Source organism: Pogona vitticeps, chromosome 14, assembly GCF_051106095.1.
Source record: "Pogona vitticeps strain Pit_001003342236 chromosome 14, PviZW2.1, whole genome shotgun sequence".
NCBI lineage: Eukaryota > Metazoa > Chordata > Lepidosauria > Squamata > Agamidae > Pogona > Pogona vitticeps.
In genome coordinates, this window is record NC_135796.1 from 6,134,051 (window position 1) to 6,154,039 (window position 19,989).

Sequence of the window (19,989 nt, forward strand, 5' to 3'; positions counted from 1 at the left end):
CCTTGGTATGTTGGGTTGGGGGACTTCCCAAGGCAGCATTGTCTGGAGTGGTTCAGAACCTCATGTCCTCCATGGATCTGTCCCAAATAGTAAACTGGCCCCACCTATGCTGCAAAGAACACTTTAGACCAGATATTCTGTACTGGGGGAGAAGCTGACGATTTGGGTGTGAAGGAACTCTCTGTAGTTCTGTTGTCATGGATAGATCACCATCTAGTAGGGCTTAGATTCACTGGAACTCATAACCTTTGCAAGGGTTGGGAAACGAATTAAGATGGTCCACTCCAGGAGGCTGATGGATCCAAATGACAACTCTTGGGGAATTTCCTGTCACCTTGGAAGGTGATTTCAGCTAAAACTCTGGCTGACCTCTGGAAAGGGGGAATGGCCAGGGCCACTGACACAATTGCTCCCAAACATCCCCTCCCACAAAGTAGAGTCAAACTGGCTCCCTGGTTTACTGGGGAGCTGGTGGTGATGAAATGAGCAGGATGGAGACTACAGTGAGGAAGATGGAAAATTCAAAATTAATTCAACCCAACATGGGCTAGGGCCCACTGGAAGGCCTACTCTGTGGCAGTGGCAGGCAAAGAAGTTATTTTTCGCTGCCATCATTGCATCTGACCAGAGTCATCCACCAGGAGACTCTGGTGACCTCAATTTCTTTGAGACAAGAAATCCCCTCAGCTCCACCCAGCGTGGCCATGGTCTATGGGAATTGTAGCCCAAAACACTGGGGTGGGGGGGGCGAGGGAGACATTGCCTAACTGGTGGAAGGGTGTGGCCTTTCCTCTTTCGGAAACAGGACAGAGACATAAATTTGTTGGTGATGGAACAGGTCAAGAGGGAAGCTAGTGAGCAAGGTGTGGGAATTGCAAGGGTTGTGGTTCTTGACATCCTCCTGTGCCTAAGGCGAAAGGATGAGTTCACACACACACACACACACACACACACACACACACACAGAGAGAGAGAGATATGCTTGTGTGCAAGAGATGCTACTGATGCAAGACACCCCTTTTAAACAAGGTGACATCCTTCTGCTCCTTTTTAAGTTAAAAAAGAGAAATGCTTCACTTCCATTTTTTTTTTGCTTCCTTAGAGGAAGCTCTGTGTGGCCCAAGTGGGTCCTGAGGATGGAGTCTCTGCCCCCTGTTAACCCCTACTTTAGAATAATTCCTATCCTTGTTCAGTGCCTTTTCGTGCAGTTTGGTGACAAACAACCTCCAGACCTCGCTTGGGTCCCTTGCCTAGGGACAGTGGGAGTCGTCCGACAGCCCTCCTCTCAAATTCTGCCCCAGAGATCTAGGCTTGTCCTTCTGTTCCTTCTCCTTCTAACCCGACTCCAGTCTGGGTTCTCTTGTGCTTTCCTGCTTCTTGAGGGGCGTTCTGATTCTCTTGTGGATCCAGGCCAGTTCCACGTCTTGCTTCTCTTCACTGCCTAGATGTTCACGGATCAGGACAAAGAGTGGGAAATAAGGGACTGTGACATTTTTACCCTGCTTTTCCTCCAATGAGTTCAAGGAGACACACAGGGTTGTTGTCTTCATCACTTCATCCTCACAGTCAAGCTGAGACAGTATTCTGGGGGCCAAGATCACTCAGGCATATTCATGGCAGAGCGGGGATTTGAACCCACCGCTGCCAAGTCCTAGCCCAGTGCCCTAACTGCTACTCCACATTTGCACAGCTGAGGAGGTGCAGAATATTACATGCAAGTAACATATTTTTTTTTAATAAAAGAAATAACAGCAACAAATCAAATATTTTATATCATTATCCAGATGGCTTCATTAGCAATCTGTTGTTTTTCTTGTTGTTTAAATATTATACATTATTTCACCAAAACTGTACAAGTTCTTGGGTGGGGGGAGCTGCTGTTCAGCTGCTTACTGAAAAGGTTTCCATTGCTTTTTTATTTAAAATGTGAATGTGGCTGAATATCAAGGCTGGGGGCAGGCAAAAGGAGCCTCCGTTTCTTTTCCGATTCCAGGCACGAGAAAAGAGAGATTGCAAGATGCCAACAGAGAAGCGTCTTGCCCTTTCAGCTTGTCTGGTGTGTCCTGTTCCACAGGGGATTTAAGGGTGAGATCCTGCTGGGTTTCAAGGGGCTGACATCCTCTTGACTGGAGCTCAGTTCTTACCTGGTGGAGTAAAAAAAAAAAAGACACCAAACTGTTATACAAATGCTCAACCCTTCTGGAGGCAACTTTCAATGCACAAAGTGACTCTGCCATCAGCAAATGCCTGTACGAAGAAGACACTGTTATGATACGCTGTACAAACATTGCCAAAAAAGACAAGAGGAGACAAAGAGAGAGCAATTCTACTGCCAAGAAACAGGTATGAGAAACTTTGCTCAGACCAGGGGAGCCAAAGGTAAACTAAGCTGGGGTCAAAGTCAGCCTCTCCGACCAACCGTTCACAGCCCGTTCATCCCAGATAGACTGCAGCCGGGGGGGAGGAGGCAAGCACAAGGAAGAAACGGAAGTCTGCCTGGGTGATGCATCGTGCTGAAAATTGCGCCCTGCATTAAAAATTCACCAGCCAGTGAATTTCCAAGGGATTTGTAGTAATTAGATGACAAAATGCTGGCAAATCTCAAGCGTGCCGAAGATGTTACTCAGGGGTCAAAGACTCAACACTTCTGGCTGGGTAATTTGTAAGTGTCAATCATGCTCAGCCATCAGAGGGAAGGCAAAATTGTAGCGGCTGAATTCTAACTAAGTCCAATGCTCTCGGCCTTTAGCCGTCCTGCTCTCCACCGCACCCACCCCATCCACAAACTCCTCTTTCTGCATGCAAATGCAGTTACTTCTTCTCTCAGACATACTTAGTTACACTGGCACAGTCTGAAGGCGCTGGATATGTGCACAAGTCTTCTCCCTGTATAAACCATACATGTATAAATATACATGGATGCTAGCCTGCATCTAACCACATCAATGCGTGAGTGCAAAAGTGGCCATGCGAAGGGCTGAAATGTCTCAGAGTCAGCACAAGTGCCAATATCCAATAGTTTAACTGAGCAAGTGGCTGCACCGCTGGTTGTAGAAGCTACTGCACAAGGGGGCTGTGCAAATGGTGGCGCAGCCAGTTGGAGCAGCAGGTTGTGCGGGTGGCAGCACAACTGGTTGCACAGCCATGTATGTCATCCAGCATAGCTGCATTAGCGCTTCGGCTGGTCTCTTACCTTCATTCCAGCATTTGAAAAAGAGATCTGGGAGATGAAGCTACAAAGGACACAGGGCAGGATAAAAGGCAAAGCAAGGTGTGCTGCTTACATACTGCTCCATATCACTTAAAGCAGTGGTCCCCAACCTTGGGCCTCCAGATGTTCTTGGACTACAATTCCCAGAAGCCTACACCACCACCTCTTCTGGCCAGGATTTCTGGGAGTTGAAGTCCAAGAACATCTGGAGACCTAAGGTTGGGGACCACTGACTTAAAGCATTCTCTTGGTGATTGACAAGCTGGGTACTCAATTTACCGAACTTGGAAGGCTAGAAGGCTGAGTGAACCTTGAGCCGGGTACTGAGATTGAACCCAGGTTGTGAGCAGAGTTTTGAGTGCAGTATTGCAGTTTAACCACTGTGCCACGAGACAAATAGACAACAGGAAAGAGTTTCCTCACCTAAAAGGTGTAGAGAAGTGGATAATAATGTTTTGTTTAGGAAATCAGAGGACTAAGGAATAAGGACAAGAGAAATGTTTGAGAAAACTAGAGAGGATACACCGCTGTTCAGCGAAACAGGTTTGTAAACCCAGACTCCCAGAGACGGGGACAGACACACATATGAACTTGTCCATATGAGACATGATTAAATGTATCGACATTCCTGAGCACAAGCCGGCCCAATTCACATGTCGCAACAAGCCAGGGGAACTGCAGGAAGCCTGGCTTATCATGCGTGAGCAGCTTGCTGGAGCACATTGTCCAAATGCTTCCCATTCGCAGCAGGAACTGCTAAATACTGGGCTGAAGCTACAGTTGGTGTTCTGGCTTGTTTTTCTTCAGAGAAGCTGGACGGCGGGGGCGGAGGAATCCATGCACGGCTTTCGGAACTCAGAGTCCAGGAACACGTCTGAGTACCTGAGCAAAAGGGAGTCCCTTCAACACTAGAATCCATTCTGAGCTATCCCGAGTTTTCTTCATTTCACTGTTAGAATTGGCGTTGCTAATACTGTCATAACCTTGGCAGTCAGAAGTCCCTGCCGATCTATAGCACATTACTCGGAGACCTATCGGTAGATCCAGATCTGTTTTTGGTTCCTATCTTGGCTCTAATCAACAGCTGTTCACGACAACAGCTCCATGTTAAGGGAAAATATACCACCGAAAAGGAAATTTATGTCAGGGAAGACAGCTGGTGGAAATCTGGGACAGATAACAGGGTGGCTTCTTCACACAGTGCACATACAGGATAAGGTGAACGTTTGCCTAAAATAAGATGGCAAATTTAAGATAAAATTCCAAGATACCAGCTAAAGTGTCTGAGCTTACACTCTCTCTGTCTCTCTCTCTCTCTCTCTCTGTGCCTGCACATGCGTGCATGTGCTTGCAAATGTTTACAAGGGAGAGTCAAAGTTGTTTTTATTTTATTATTTTACTAGCCTAGAAGGGACTCCATGTGAAAGTTAAAACCAGTTAAGTCTGGTCTTAGGCAGTGACAGATTTTACTTTCTTGGGCTCCATGATCACTACAGATGGTGACAGCAGCCACAAAATTAAAAGACGCCTGCTTCTTGGGAGGAAAGCGATGATAAACCTAGACAGCATCTTAAAAAGCAGAGATATCACCTTGGCGACAACGCATAGTCAAAGCTATGGTTTTTCCAGTAGCGATGTATGGAAGTGAGAGCTGGACCAGAAAGAAGGCTGACCGCCAAAGAATTGATGCTTTTGAATTGTGGTTCTGGAGGAGACTCTTGAGAGTCCCCTGGACTGCAAAGAGAACAGACCTATCCATTCTGAAGGAAATAAACCCTGAGTGTTCACTGGAAGGACAGATCCTGAAGCTTAGGCTCCAACACTTTGGCCAGCTCATGAGAAGACTCCCTGGAAAAGACCCTGATGTTGGGAAAATGTGAAGGCAAGAGGAGAAGGGGGACGACAGAAGATGAGATGATTGGACAGGGTCATCGAAGCGGCCAACATGAATTTGACCCAACTCCGGGAGGCAGTGGACAACAGGAGGGCCTGGCATGCTCTGGTCCATGGGGCCATGAAGAATCAGACATGACTAAATGACTAAACAACAAGAAGAAGTCTAGTCTGAGAGTCTGCTGTGTCTGGTTTTAACCATGACTTTAGGCTCAAGCCATCCCAGCCACACATCTCCACTTCCCCTGGCCTTCTTAAGCACAAGTCTCTGTGCCGTTCACACTGGTTTACTAAAGGCGTTATCACAATACAGGTCATAGCAAATCAGGCAAAAGGAATGCCAATTTATTTGCTGATACTACTGCACAAATATTTCTTGCTTCCCACTTGCAGCAGGCTGGCCACTTGGTCAAAGGAATGAAATACACGACCGGGCCGGGTTTTGGTCTAATCCAGCTCCAGGGTTCTTGTCACCCTCTTTAAAAAATCGGGCAGCAAGTTTTAAGCACTGTTTTTCTGCCCTTGCCTCATTCCATTTCATTTTAAGAGAACAGTGGTAGAAAAATTTATGTTTGATGTGAGGCACTCCCCAGGGTCAGGCCTTGCGATGCATGGAACAGAAGGCCATATGCTTTGCATCTCAAAGGCACCCGTTTCTTCCTCTTTGGTGATATCTCCAGTTGGAAAGGCATCAGCCAACGGGAAAGCTCTCCTCTACCAGAGAACGTGGAGAACCTTCCGCTGATCTGAAAAGCAGGCGAAAGCAATGGAAAATAAATTTATTGTGTTTGCATTAAGCTACAAAATGCCCATTTTGTGCCTCCTGAGAAGGACAAGGGGAGCATACTCCCCGTGGAAATTTGCATGCACCCAAGGCTTGTGCTATGTGTCCTGACAAAGAGGAAATGTGCACAAACCAAGAATTTCTTTGAGAAGTACCGTATTTTGCCGTGTATAAGACCCCCCCATGTATAAGACACCCCTCCACTTTTCTAATCCAAAATTAAGAAATCGAAGTGGGGCTTAGCAAGTGTAGGGGGAAAGGGATCAAAGCACTGCAGGATCGCTTTGATCCCTGCTTTCCCCTTCACTTGTTTTTGTTCTCTCCTCAGCTTACTTCCGTATATAAGATGACCCTCAATTTTTTCTAAAGATTTTAGACAAAAGTATAGTCTTATACATGGAAAAATACGGTACTTGTTGTCGTTCACCACAGAGTGGCTGCTGTACTCTGCCTCTTGGCAGGGCTGGCTCTGAACTAGAGCTTTTGTAGACTTTCTGCACTCAGCAGAGCAGGTAGAGAAAGAGAGGCTAGGAATAAGTTGAACAGGCCCTCGGCTGCCAACAGGAAGCCCCAGCGAAGGCTGCTAAGCTGTCAGCCTGCCAGTCCTGCTCTCTCCTCTGTCTGCTAAGAGAGATGCCTATTATTTTGCTGGCACCCCAGGCCTGGTTTGCATATTTCACTGATTCAGGTCACATCGCGTACACACGCATGCCGTAGCCAACGTCTGTTGATATCCTCGGTCTCTCGCCCTGCTTCAGTCTGAGGTGAAAGCCTGCCTTATTAGCCAATTTGGATACCCATTTACTGTGAATTACTCAGCCTGATTATTATTCATGAATGGATAAATCTGAAATCTCAGCTCCCTGCTATGCGATTCCTCTCTCTCTCTCTCGCCTCTCCTCCCCCTCTGCCCCAATCCCAAAATGAATATATTTAGAGGAAAAACAGGAGAGGCAGGCAGCGCCTCCTCTTAGCCAATATACAGTCACACTGTCATGGGAGAAGGAACTGCGTCTTCACAGTCCTGGCGGGCTAATGTTGGCCCTGTGGGCTCGACATGCCCAAACACGAGGGCAGACGTCCACCCTTCGGGTTGTGACCTGCCAAGAAAGAGAATCCAGGTAGGCCTAACTTGGTGGAAAGGAGCCAGGCGTGCCGGGCGTGAGTGCCAGGTTTGGAGCGGAGGAGATGCTCTTCTCCACCCCTGGTCCTTCCCTCGGTAGGGCCAGGCAACCTCCCATCCAGTTTCAACTCTCTCCCTTCTTTGTTCTAAAGGATTTTCTCCTTCGCTAAGCAAAGTCTACCGCCTAGCGCTCATGGCCACGGCTACATGGTTAGCACCCCAGGTCCTTGCCTGCTTCTTTTACAACAAGATTGGGCCACCATCACCTTAGAGCTGAAAGGGACCCTTAAAGATCATCCAGTCCAGCCCCTGTCAAGGAGGCACTGTGAGGAATCAATCTCCCAACCTCTGGCTCCACAGCTGGAGACCTAAACCAATGAGCTATCCATCCATCTGTGGGGTGTAGATACCACCTAATCTTGTTTTTGCAAGATTACCCCGCACCCCAAATAGAAAGATAAAAATTGTTTGATGCCTCTAGATGTGGCAGTTAATCTTTTAAATAAGTAAGCAGGTCACTCTGCATGTTTTATTCTTGAACCCACAGGGCTGTGAAGAAGCAGTTCCTTCTCCCATGACAATGTGTCTGTATATTGGCTAAAAGGTGATGCTGCCTTTTTTTCCTCTAAATCATGTTCTTGGACTGCAACTCCCAGAAGCCTTCACCACCACCTCTGCTGGCCAGGATTTCTGGGAGCTGAAGTCCAAGAACATCTGGGGGCCCAAATTTGGGGACCACTGCTCTAAATATATTCATTTTGAGATTTGGGCAGGGGGGGAGGAGAGGAGAGAGAGAAAGAGAGAGGGAGGGGGGAAGAGAGAAATCGCATAGCAGTGAGCTGAGATTTCAGATTTATCCATTCATGAATAATCAGCAGAGGTCTTCTGGTCACTTCCAGTTTCATTCCTTTGCCCTCAATACAAACTTTTGGGGACTTTGTTGGTACTGGGGAGAGAAAATTGGCCCCTGGAACCACAGAACATGCTCACACCTGCTTTAAAATACAACACAATGATGACGAAGTAAAATATGTCCTGCAACAACATTGGAATGCAGGAACTTTCTAGGAAATGATCAGCACATTTTACATAATTTCTCTCAGTAACTTTTTTTTTTTACTATGACCCCTTATGGCACACTGATCTGAACCTTAATTCATGCAGCACAAATGAGAAGGGGTGTTCACTCTGTACATCCACATGGGTGAATTGGGGAGCTTCAGATCATAACAAACCACCTCATACCAACATAGCCAATGGTCCATCTCTCTCTCTCTCTGCATCTTTAGTTTTCAGAGGTAGTAAAAAAAAATTCATCACACCAATTTGGTGTGGGAAAAAGAGAAAAGCCTGCACATCTCCTTCTTTACACAGCGTGGGAAGTGGCATACTTCCTTCCAAGAGTGATACTATAAACTAGAATTAGGAGTTGCCAAAATGAGGCCTCTTCAGGCCACTTTTGGAGCACCCAAAATGCGTGCCAGCAAATTTTGGTGACATGCCTACATTATCAGTGCTTTAAATGTTTTGCTTCTCATGCTTGCTGTAAATTCACCATAGCCATTTTCTGCCAAAATTCCACACTAGACAGGAAAAGACATTGAAATGCCTAACATGGCTCGTAGTGCGTTCCTTCTGATGGTTGGCTTCAAACTGCTTACGGTGCAGTTAAAGCAAACAAACAGCTTACTTTCAATGTGTACGTGTGTGTCTGACTTACAGCTGCCACCGACTTTCATCAGTCTAGTTGCAACCCATTATGGATCCTGGAGGGTCAAAGACTGGCATTAAAAACTACTGGAGCTCTCTACCACTGCTCTGCTTAGAGCCTTCCCCAAAGAAAGAACCAGCAGCTGCTCACTTTCAGCTCTCCATCTTGCGAAAGTCATACAGTCTCATTTCCCAATCTTGGATAAGACAGAAGAAGAAAGGAGGTTCACATGGCACATCATGAATTCTCTGTCATTTCTCCCAGAGACTCTGGAACTTCCTCCCACTGGAGACCAGGCTGGCCCAATCTGTGCTGTCCTTTCGGAAGCAGGCAGAGACCTTTCTCTCCAGGCAGGTTTTTCCTTAGTGATTGGCTGCCGAATGCGGCTTTTAAATGGATGGTTGTGCCTTCCTGCTTTGAATATCTTTTGGTGTTGCTTATCTTTTTTAGTATGGTATTTATCTGATCCTTTTCAGTATTTGTATAATTACTGGTGTTTGTTTGTTTGGTTATTTATTTATTTATTATTGCCTTTTAATGATGCAACTTGCCTTGGGTCCTTCTTAAGGAGAGTGGTCCGGTGGGCCAGATAGGCGGGGTATAAATAAAATAAAATAAAATAAAATAAAATAAAATAAATAAATAAATGCAGGTTTAAAATAAAAATAAAAATAACAATAAAAAATTACACTTCCGATATGTATTCTCCTTTCGTGGAGGCAGATGTTTCCGCAATAGTGTCGGTACAAGGGGAAAACAATCTGCTCAGATTTAATATCAATATTTAAAATAAGATAAACAAATTGACAGGCCCATACCATTTACAAGGGAAGGCCATATCCAGAAGATACCAAAGCCTGAGACAACAGCATCTGGAAAAATAGAAAACATTTGCACTCCTAGAATTTCAATTGTGTATCTACATCACAGAGGAGCAGCAGTTGAATAGCACTTGAAAGGTCCTCTCCCACCTTCCATGGAATCTCCTGGCACTTGTCATCTGGGGAGCTACTTGGATTGCCTTGCTCGAGAAGTCTGGAGTATTCCAGCGATTGTGGGTTTTGAACTACAGCTCCCATTCTTTTTCTGGCAGTAAGACCACTGGCTCTGCTGCTTGGTAAATACTGGGAGACGTAGTTGAAAAGCTAAAGGTAAAGGTTCCCCTTGACATTGAGTCCAGTCGTGTCTGACTGTAGGGCGCGGTGGTCACCCCTGTCTCCAACCCATAGAGCCAGCATTTTGTCCGAAGACAGTTTCCGTGGTCATGTGGCCAGCGTGACTAGACACGGAATGCCGTGACCTTCCCACTGAGGTGGTACCTATTTATCGACTCACATTTTTACATGCTTTCAAACGGCTAGGTTGGCAGGAGCTGGGACAAGCGACGGGAGCTCACTCCATCACGTGGATTTGATGTTACGACTGCTGGTCTTCTGACCTTGCAGCACAGAGGCTTCTGCGGTTTAACCCGCAGCGCCAACCACATCCCTTAGTTTAAAAGATACCAATCTTCTAATACTTTCTCCCAAAGTATAGCAGAGAATTAGGATGGAGTCACAGCAGCTAAAGTGATGGCAAGCTAACATGCAATTACAAAGAAACACATCATGAAACAAGTGTCAAAAGACAGTGCTGTGGTTAAACCTCATTACTGCAATCAAGCCTCTGCTCATGACATGAGTTCAATCCTGATGAACTTAGGTAGTGGGCTTGTGGTTGACTCAGCCTTCGCTCCTTCCAAAGTTATTAAAATGAGTACCCAGTTTGCTATTGGCTGCATGTGCGCCATGTGTAGCCTGCATGATTAAACTGTAAACCGTGTGCAGAGTGCTTTGGGGCCGTATAAAGTCATGTGAAAAAGAAAGTGCACCCTCTTTGAATTCCTGTTTTAAGTATCAAGACAAAATTAAAATAATCTGATCCTTAGGAGAGCTGAAAATTATGTATATACAACCTCAGATGAACAACAACACATGGCATATTCCACCGTGTCATTATTTATTTTACAAAAAATAAAGCTAAAATGGAGAAGCCATATGTGAAAAACAAAGTACACCCTTACTGCTTCCCTAGGATTTAAGAGGCTAAGCAGCGGCCAGGTGCTGCTAACCAAATGCCCTTAAGTAATTCATCATCAGCAAGTGTGACCACCTCTATAAAAGCCAAAGTTCTAGCAATTTGCTGGTCTAAAGCATTCAGGAGCATTGCCAAGGAGGAAACACTTCAGCAATGACTGGGGAGAAGCCATTTTTGCTGGCCATCAATCTGGGAAGGATTATAAGGCCACTTCCAAAAACAAAACAAAAACAAAAACAAACAAACAAAACAAAACAAAAACCTCATTCTACAGAGAGGAAGATTTCTCACAAATTTAAAACATTAAAGAGAATTGTCAGTCTTCCCAGGAGTGGACACCTAAGCAAATTCACCCTAAGATTAGACCATGCAACGCTCAGAGAAACTGCAAAAAACCCAAGAGTTACATCTCAGACTCTACAGGCCTCAGTATGTGAAATGTTAAAATTCATGACAATAGAATTAGAAAAAGACTGAACAAGTATGGTTTGTTTGGAAGGGTTGCCAGGAGAAAGCCTCTTCTCTCAAAAAAGGACCTGCACACTATGCATTAGCAAATCTAAAATTGAAAGGCTGAAAGTCCAGACCTCAACCTGATTGAAATGCTGTGGTGGGATCTTAAAGAGAGTTGTGCATCAACAAATGCCCACAGACCTCAATGAACTGAAGCCACGCTGTAAAGAAGAGAGGGCCAGAATTCCTCCACAACGACGTGGAGGAATAAAATCATACAGAAAACAATTACTTCAAGTTATTGCTGCTAAAGGTGGTTCTACAAGATATTGAATCACAACGTGCACTTCGATTTTCTGACATGACTTCTCCATTTTGTCTTTATTTTTGTGAAATAAATCATGATACTGTAATATGTCATGTGTTGTTGTTCACCTGAGGTTGTTATTTACCTAATTTTCAGACCTGTTAAGGACCAGATGATTTTTATTATGTCCTGATACGTAAAAGCACAAAATTCAAAGAATTCACATGACTGTATAAGCAGCACACTTTATTTTTTGGGGGTATATATATTTTTATTAGGAAGGAAGATTTGACCACTCTGATGTAATTAACAAATTGAAGTGCACATATTTGCTACATTCGATGTGATCAGAATTACTTCGGGGAGGAGGTAACCATTCCTTTCCATGCACAAACTAACCAGGGAGATTGAATTCCTTCAGTGAAACATTCATCAAAAGGAATTCATGTTACGCAGACATCATTAGCAAAAAAATGAAATAAAATAAAATCCAGAGAAATTCAGCTAGAGGAGATAAACATCAGTATCGGGGCACGACAGGGGAAAACACTGAAAAAAAAATTCATTAAGACTGAGAAACGGAAAAGAGAGACCGCTTGGAAACAGGAAAAAAAAATAGTCAAAGGGTTAAATTAATTTTCATAAAAAATGTTAACTTCAGAAGGCGCTCCCCTGTGCTCCTCTCCACCCCCTCGCCTCTGCTCCCCCCTCCCCCAACACCTCTGGTGCCTTTGAACATCTGACTGGCAAGCATTTCATATTTCAATCTCAGCAGAACAAATTGAATTAGATGTCGCAACCAGGCTCAGCTCGGCTCGCAAAAGCCTACCTGCTCGGCTTGCACTAATCCTTCGCCGTGCTATGGCGGAGCACAGAGAAGCGGCTGGGTAAGATAGTCAGCCTGCCATGAAAAGACAATGCGGGGAGGGAAGAAGGAAGAAGACACAAACTGTCTTGGGGGCAGAAACACTGTCTTGGAGAGCCGGCCCAAGTCCGCCTTGAGAGCTGTGCTGGGAGAACCCCTAGGACTGGAGCCTTTCCTCTGTTCGATTGGGACCAGATGCATATCTATTTTTACTGTATTTTTCCATGTATAAGACTATACTTTTGTCTAAAATTTTTAGACTAAAAATTGAGGATCGTCTTATACACGGAAGCTGAGGAGAGAACAAAAACAAGTGGAGGGGAAAGCAGGGATCAAAGCAATCCTGCAGCACTTTGATCCCTTGCCCCCTGCACTTGCTAATCCTCACTTGGATTTCTTAATTTTGGGTTAGAAAAGTGGGGGGCGTCTTATACATGGGGGCGTCTTATACACAGAAAAATATGTATTTTGCACAGATTGTCCATGCATGGTACGCTGCTATCAGACAAAACACTTCCAACTAGGGATGGAATTTTAGAATTTCTTGGACTACATATCCCAACATTTCCTATTCTGGGAGTTCCACCTCACTTGCACACACCCTACTAACATTTAAACATGGCTCACCTTGGACAAAAGGCCTTAAATGAAAGGCTCTGAGGCTGAGCTAGGTCTTGCTCCACCCAAGCTTCCTGTTCTTGCCTCAGTGCTAGCTGGGAACTTTCTTTCTGAACAGGAAGCTCGGTGTAGCTAGACCTAGCTAAGTCTCAAAGCATTCCCATTGATGCCTTTCTCCCAGATCAAGTGCATTTAGGTGTTAGTAAGGTGTCTGTAAGTCAGGTGGAACTCCTAGAATATAGAGTTATGGGATTTATAGTCCAAGAGATCGTATAACCTCATTACTAGTTATTAATCCATAATGTCACCATAAATTGGAAACAACTTGACAGCACATAACAACATAACATGACTGTTGATGCTGAATGCAGGAACAATCCTAGGGTTTCAGACAGGAGTCTTTCCAGGCCTACCTGGAAATGACTGTCAGTCAAACGGAGTCCTTGCATGCTATACATGAACCCTGTGGCTGGGATACACCCCCTTCTCCCCCAAGAATGATTTTCTTTAGTTGGATCACAGCGCTGCAGTCTCTTGCTGGCATTTCCAGTCTATTCTTGCAGATAATTAGCCATCAGCTTTGCCACTGGCTATGCTGGCCAGGATTCATAGGACCTGGGGCCCAAGCTCATCTGGAGGGTTGCATGCTTCCCACTTCTGCTCCAAAGGAAACTATGCATGCTTGTGAAAAAAAACTTGGCAGCTTAAAGATCTGGGTACAAGCAGAAGAACACAACCACAGGATCATTTGGTTCTATATTCTCCTGTCCTGTAGACATCCTTCAGTCTCAAGAGACGATGGTAACGTGCTCTGAATAGAGGACTTGGAACAGCGTCTAGTGTGGCTGAGAAGGCTAATTCGAGAGTGACCATCCCTTCCACACTGAAGACAAACACAGTCTGTCCCCTGTCCAGCTCCCTGGTTTTGCTGCTTTCAGGACTGCCTCTTTGCCTCGGCCTGCTGGACAAGGGTCTCTTCAAATTGGGAGAGGCCATGATGCAACACCTGCCTCCAGGCTGAATGCTCAGATGTTAAGGTTTCCCATCTGTTGAGGTCCATTCCTAAGGCCTTAAGATCCTACTTGCAGATATCCTTGTATCGCAGCTGTGGTCTCCCTCTGGGGCGATTTCCCTGCACTAATTCTCCATACAGGAGATCTTTTGGATTCCGACCGTCAGCCTTCTCACGACATGCCCAAGTGAAGCAAAGTTCTACATTACTTTGATCATATTTGTTGAGAAGGTAGTAGTCTGATTGAACGATGGGTTGTCTACAACTGTAGTCTCCAACCTTGGGCCTCCAGATGTTCTTGGACAACAACTCCCAGAAGCCTTCACCACCACCTCTGCTGACCAGGATTTCTGGGAGTTGAAGTCCAAGAACATCTGGAGGTCCAAGGTTGGGGACCGCTGGTCTAGAAGGCTACCTAGGGGTTGAGTCCTTGTGGGAAGTCCTCCTCTGAAGCCTGCTAGCATCAAAAGCACGTCTGGTGGGAACACAATGCAGGGCCTTCTCAATGACTGCTCCTAAGCCATAGAACTCTCAGCCATGAGAGTTTAAGGCCAGTTACCTCTCTCCCATTCTTCTGCCAAAAGGTAAATGCTTTTTAAAATCCAGGTAGTCCTTTCAGCTAAGGCATACGCCTGCCTGTTTATTGTCGTTGCTTTTTATTTATTTATTTTTAAAATTCCTGTTCTATAGAATCATAGAAATGTAGAGCTGGGAGGGGCCCCTAAGGGTTTTAGCCCCTACAAGCAGGAAATTGCCAGCTAAACCTCCCTGTCAGATGGGCACCCAGCCTTTTTATCTAAACCGCCAGTGAAAGAGAATCCACCACTGTCTCTGACAGTCCATCCCACTGACAAGTCACTCTTATTGCTAAAATCTTCTTCCTAAAGTTTAGGTGAATTCTCCATCCTTGTATTTAGAATCCACTATTAGAATTTTTAAAGGGCTGCGACATGGAAGATAAAACATAGTTTTCTATAGTTCTGGAATATATATATATATGTACATACATACACACACACACACACACACACACACACACACACACACACACACACACACATATACACGTACATACATACATATATATATACATGTACATACATACATACATACATACATACATACATACATACATACATACATACATACATACATACATACATACATACATACATACATACATACATACATATATGGGAGTTGAAGTCCAAGAACATATATATTCCAGAACTATAGAAAACTATGTTTTATCTTCCATGTGGCAGCCCTTTAAAAATTCTAATATAGGTCCTCAAGAGCATCCGTCTCTGCCATTCTTCTGCTTTTAATACTCCCTACAATCGGGCAGAAGCTAATGTAGCTTTAAATTTTGCATGTTTGCCAAAATGTGAAAAAACTGGTTTTCCAAATGCACACAATTTTGCAAATGTAAACCCAACAAAATACAACTACTCTTTATTGTCCTCATTTTTCTTGGTTTACTTGCCTTTTTTATTTATTTTTTTTAGCAAAGATCAACTGTACAGGTTTAGTGTACAAGGACAAACCAGGTCAGGATTGACATCTCTTCCTGGCAGACAGAAAGTCTGTAGCAGGAAGAAAGGATGTATGAACAAAGGATTCTCTCTGAATTCTGATACACACTGGCCTCATATCCCTCTCTCAGACTAAGGCGCACATCAGACCTAGTCATCTTTTGTGTTTCACGAGTCTCCAGATTTTGCAACGGAGTTTTACTGCTTAAAAATGAATAAGACAGTATCTAACAGGACATTGTTTTAAAATAATATATGTTAAGATAAAAGATGCAGGGAAATATACATTTAAGTGGAATTTTCTGGGGATTAAAAAAAATAATAACCACAGCTGAATGCTGAAACAGGATGGAAGAGAGTTGACATGTGAACATATAAACAGAACAAAACAAAACAGAAGCTTAAAAATCATAGATCATCACAATATATCAAAAGCAACACAAAACATATATAGCACTGACATAACATATGTATACGTAAATATAATATGACACAGACTCCATCTTTTCTTAAGACTTTTGATGTTTGGCATGTATTTTCTTTGCTGCCAAAGCAAATTTTTCTACTTGATAAGTAGTATTTGCATCCCTACCTACAAGCCATGTACGAAGGTGAACCAAGAGGTCTGTCACACAAAGCTCTGAGAATACCAGCAAGAAATTGACTTCTGGGGTGCTTATATAAATAAGGATCAACTTAATAAATAATGGAAAACATCTTGGACCTCTCCTGATCCACAAATGCAGAATCTTTGATGAAATGGAACATGATCGTATCTCCCCTCCAAAAACGGCTGGTGGCATATACTGAAAACGCAAAGCTGTGAATGCTTTTCTTAAAGGGGCTGAAGTCTGATTAGCAAAATCATTCTCCAAACCAAATGATGTTCTCTACAGGGAGAACCAACGAGAATTTGTGAGATGGCACACAAATTTAGCCACTGAAGAGTAAGGACGGACTTTTCTTTCACTAGCTGCTTGACTCTATTAGAGGCAAAAGTGGTCAAGGACTCTTTGTCAGTTCCATAATTCTGTAAAATGGGTCTAAACTGAATTTACCCAGGACTATCAGGATAGACTCTGGAGCTGTTCCTTACAGCACTTCTTTGGAAGGCGAGAGTCACTCATTGCAGGCCAATTTCAGCTGATGCACGGCCCGTGCGATGTGGGAGTGTGTTTCAGTTGGGATTAATCCTACCTCAGGCCTTGTCTTTGTGGCCTAGAATGCCTCCAGCTTCAGGCTGAGGAGTGCCACGGGGGATTGTTAGGAGAGATTGTACAGAAGAGTGCTGCACCATTTCTTGAGCGAGGGTCTTTCTACATCCTCCTACCTCTGCCCCACATGTTATTCAGGAAACCTATTTTCTTAGCAAGCATCTCAACTGCAGGGACAACTAAATCTGCACCCCCTTGCTTTCAGTGGGACATGAAGCACCACCAGTCCTGCAATCACAGAATCATAGAAAAGTGGAAGTTGCAAGGGGCCTACAAGGCCATCTAGTCCAACCCCCTGCTCAAGGCAGGAATACCATCAAAGCAGATCTGCCAGGTGATGATCTAAGTTTGTCTGGAATGCCTCCAGTGTTGCAGCACTTACCAACTCCTGATGGATCGGGTTCCACTGTCGTACTGCTCTAACATTTAGGATTTTTTCCCCCTGATATCCAACCAAAATCTGGCTTCCTTTAACTTGAGCCCATTGTTGCGTGTCCTGCACTCTGGGGTGATCGAGAACAGATCCTGCCCCCTCCTCTGTATGACAGCCTTTCAAATATTTGAAAAGTGCTATCATATCACCCGTCTTCTTTTCTCATGGCTAAACATGCCCAATTCTTTCAGCCTTTCCTCATAAGGCTTGGTTTCCAGCCCCCTGATCATCCTTGTCAACCTTCCTCTGAACTTGTTCCAATTTGTTTGCATCCTTCTTGAACCGTGGTGTCCAGAACTGGACACAAGACTCAAGGTGAGGCCTAACCAGTGCTGAATAGAGGGGGACTAGCACCTTGCGGGATTTGGAAACTATGCTTCTATTAATGCAGGCTAAAATAGCATTTGCCTTTTTTTGGTAACCATATCGCACTGTTGGCTCATGTATTTGAGAAGCTGCCAGTAACTGGCAAAGATTAGTCCTGGAACCAAGGAGGCATTGTGTCTTCCATCAGGAAAGACCCCCCCCCCCGCCCTGAGCATGCTTCCCTTTTGGAAAGGATCTATGGAGGCAGGCAGGTCCCCAGAAAGCCAACACCGAGACTGAGACACCTCTCAAAAAGAGCACAAGCATTCAGCAACAAAAGGTCTGACATGGTCATCTGTTGGATTATGGCAATCCCACGGCGTGGAGCCACACGACAGGTCAAGATCGGCACAACGAAAGCGGCTGTGCGCCAGGCGAATGCGGCATAGGCCCTGGGCCATCGCACACAATGCCAAGCAGGGTGACTGCCCTATGCGCAGGATCGAGGAGGGCACATCTGTGGCTTGGAGGGGAGGCAACTGGAAAGCATGCTTTCAAGGGGACGGAAGTCAGCGGGGAGAAAAGACACACAAAAATCAGGAGGAACAGCAGAGGACATTGTGTATTACAGCAGCTAGGCAGATGCAGAAGCAGGTGGGAGAACAAGATACGGGGTCACCCCACCGTGCCTGGAGGTCTGGTTTCAGGACATTTCTGAACCAACCTTCACTGCAATTTCAAAGCTCCTGCTATTTAAGAGAAATACCTTACTCCTCTTATTTACTGAGCATGGCTTGCAGCATTCACTGTATAACAAAAAATAACTGACTTTCTCCTCCGTACACACTAACAGCCCACTAGCTTTCTTTGAGTACGGAATAATTTGGTCCAAGTTAATGATTGTACCAAACTCTGATTGTACTTCAACTCTGTCCTCTGAATGGAGATGCAAGCAAGGGGGGGGGAAGAATAGGGGGTAGGCGATATATTGCCTGGAAGTGGCACACACACCTGCCAGCAGCCCCACTGGGCCCTCCCAGCATCCTTGACACTCCAAAATCTCTACATCCCTCAATATTTTTTTAAACAAATGGGGAGTCGAAATTTCCTTTGCACCCCTTAGGGATATACTGGACAATGTTGCCATGTTTTGTGGGGAAGCCTACAAGGGCTCTCGCATCCTTTATTTTATTTTATTGTTTTAAGTTGGCCATGGGAGGGGAAAAAGGAGGGCGATTCTTCTGTTAAAAAAGAAAACACAAGCATATCTTTGGAAGGATGGAGTTTGTGAGAGCATCACTTCTCAGCCTATCTGGTAAGATTCATGAGTGAGCAGAGATTTTGGCCTGTGTTTCCTCTGCTGTAGATGTACAAGAACAGATTAAGGTGGTAACTGGGGGGGGGTGGTGGTGGTGGTGGTGGGAAATCAGGTGTAATCAAGTAGAAGGGAAACTGAGACAGAAAAACGGTAGCAGGCAATATTAAAGCAGACAAGAGAGAAGAGGACTAAAACTCTCCGTGCATTTAAATCAACACTTTTCTGAATGCTGTAAGCCACCTGGGGTACTTTCTAAGGAGAAAGGTGGGATAAGAATATTTCAGCTAATTTTAAAAATAAAATAAATAATCTTCCCATGGTCAAACTAAAGAAGAGAGGTTTCCCCACATACCTCAGAGTTGGGGGCAGGTGCTCTAGCTGTCTCCCTCATCATCTCCTTCATCATCCAACTTCTCCAGGATTTCTTCCAGGGCAGCTGACCGCTTCTTCTTGGTTGGGGAATCTGTGTTGGCCAGAACAACACCGTTGAGGAATAGGAAGGAGAAAAAGGTACCTTTAGCACTGCATTATCTGCATTATCTACCTCCTAGTCTAGTCTTCCAGAAGTTGGTAATCTCCAGATATTTTTGACCCAGTTTGACAATCAGCAATCATAAAATAAAATATGTCCCATGACAAAGAATGGCCTATTGTTTAACACACTTCACAATAGCAACGTGCACAGCAAAAACCTTTGGACTCTTTCAGGGTTGCAACTTTTGTGTTCATGTTTTTCATGAATCAGTCCTTTTATTTTACACAAAACGGACTGCCGCTATTGGGTCTTTTTGTTTACATTGTTCCCATTCATGTTTTCTCAACCTAGCAATCCAAAAGCCCTAAAGAACCTTTAATACTACTCCAAAAAAGCAGGGGGGGGGGGCAACAGAGAATAAATCTACTCCAAAAGTAAGCAATGCTCCATGAGAAAAAAAACTGATAATCAGGCATCTGGATAGTTCAGTGTCACATTGGCACAGTCATAAGATCTACCTCCCGTCCACTCACCCCCACAGAAACAAAGAGAACAAGCATAGAAAACCAGCCAAAACATATACCTTTCACAGAATACAGTAAATTAACCAAGCAACATTTTTTGGAAAAATTAATCAAACAGGGAAAGCATCTCC

At 44.6% G+C, this 19,989-nt stretch overlaps 1 protein-coding gene and 1 long non-coding RNA gene across 2 annotated transcripts in view; one reads left to right on the forward strand and one right to left on the reverse strand.

Moving 5' to 3' along the window:
• Positions 1-19,989, forward strand: part of LOC144584742 (uncharacterized) — a 351,778-nt gene that overhangs the window by 221,286 nt on the left and 110,503 nt on the right. The window lies entirely within an intron of this gene.
• RBM19 (RNA binding motif protein 19) overlaps positions 1,754-19,989 on the reverse strand; it is a 108,614-nt gene continuing 90,378 nt past the window's right edge. The window contains exons 24-25 of the mRNA XM_020807346.3: positions 19,212-19,322; positions 1,754-2,144 (exon numbers count right to left, since the gene is read on the reverse strand). Coding sequence (XP_020663005.3) covers positions 19,234-19,322 — 89 coding nt within the window. The 3' untranslated portion in view covers positions 1,754-2,144; positions 19,212-19,233. The remainder of the gene's footprint in view (positions 2,145-19,211; positions 19,323-19,989) is intronic.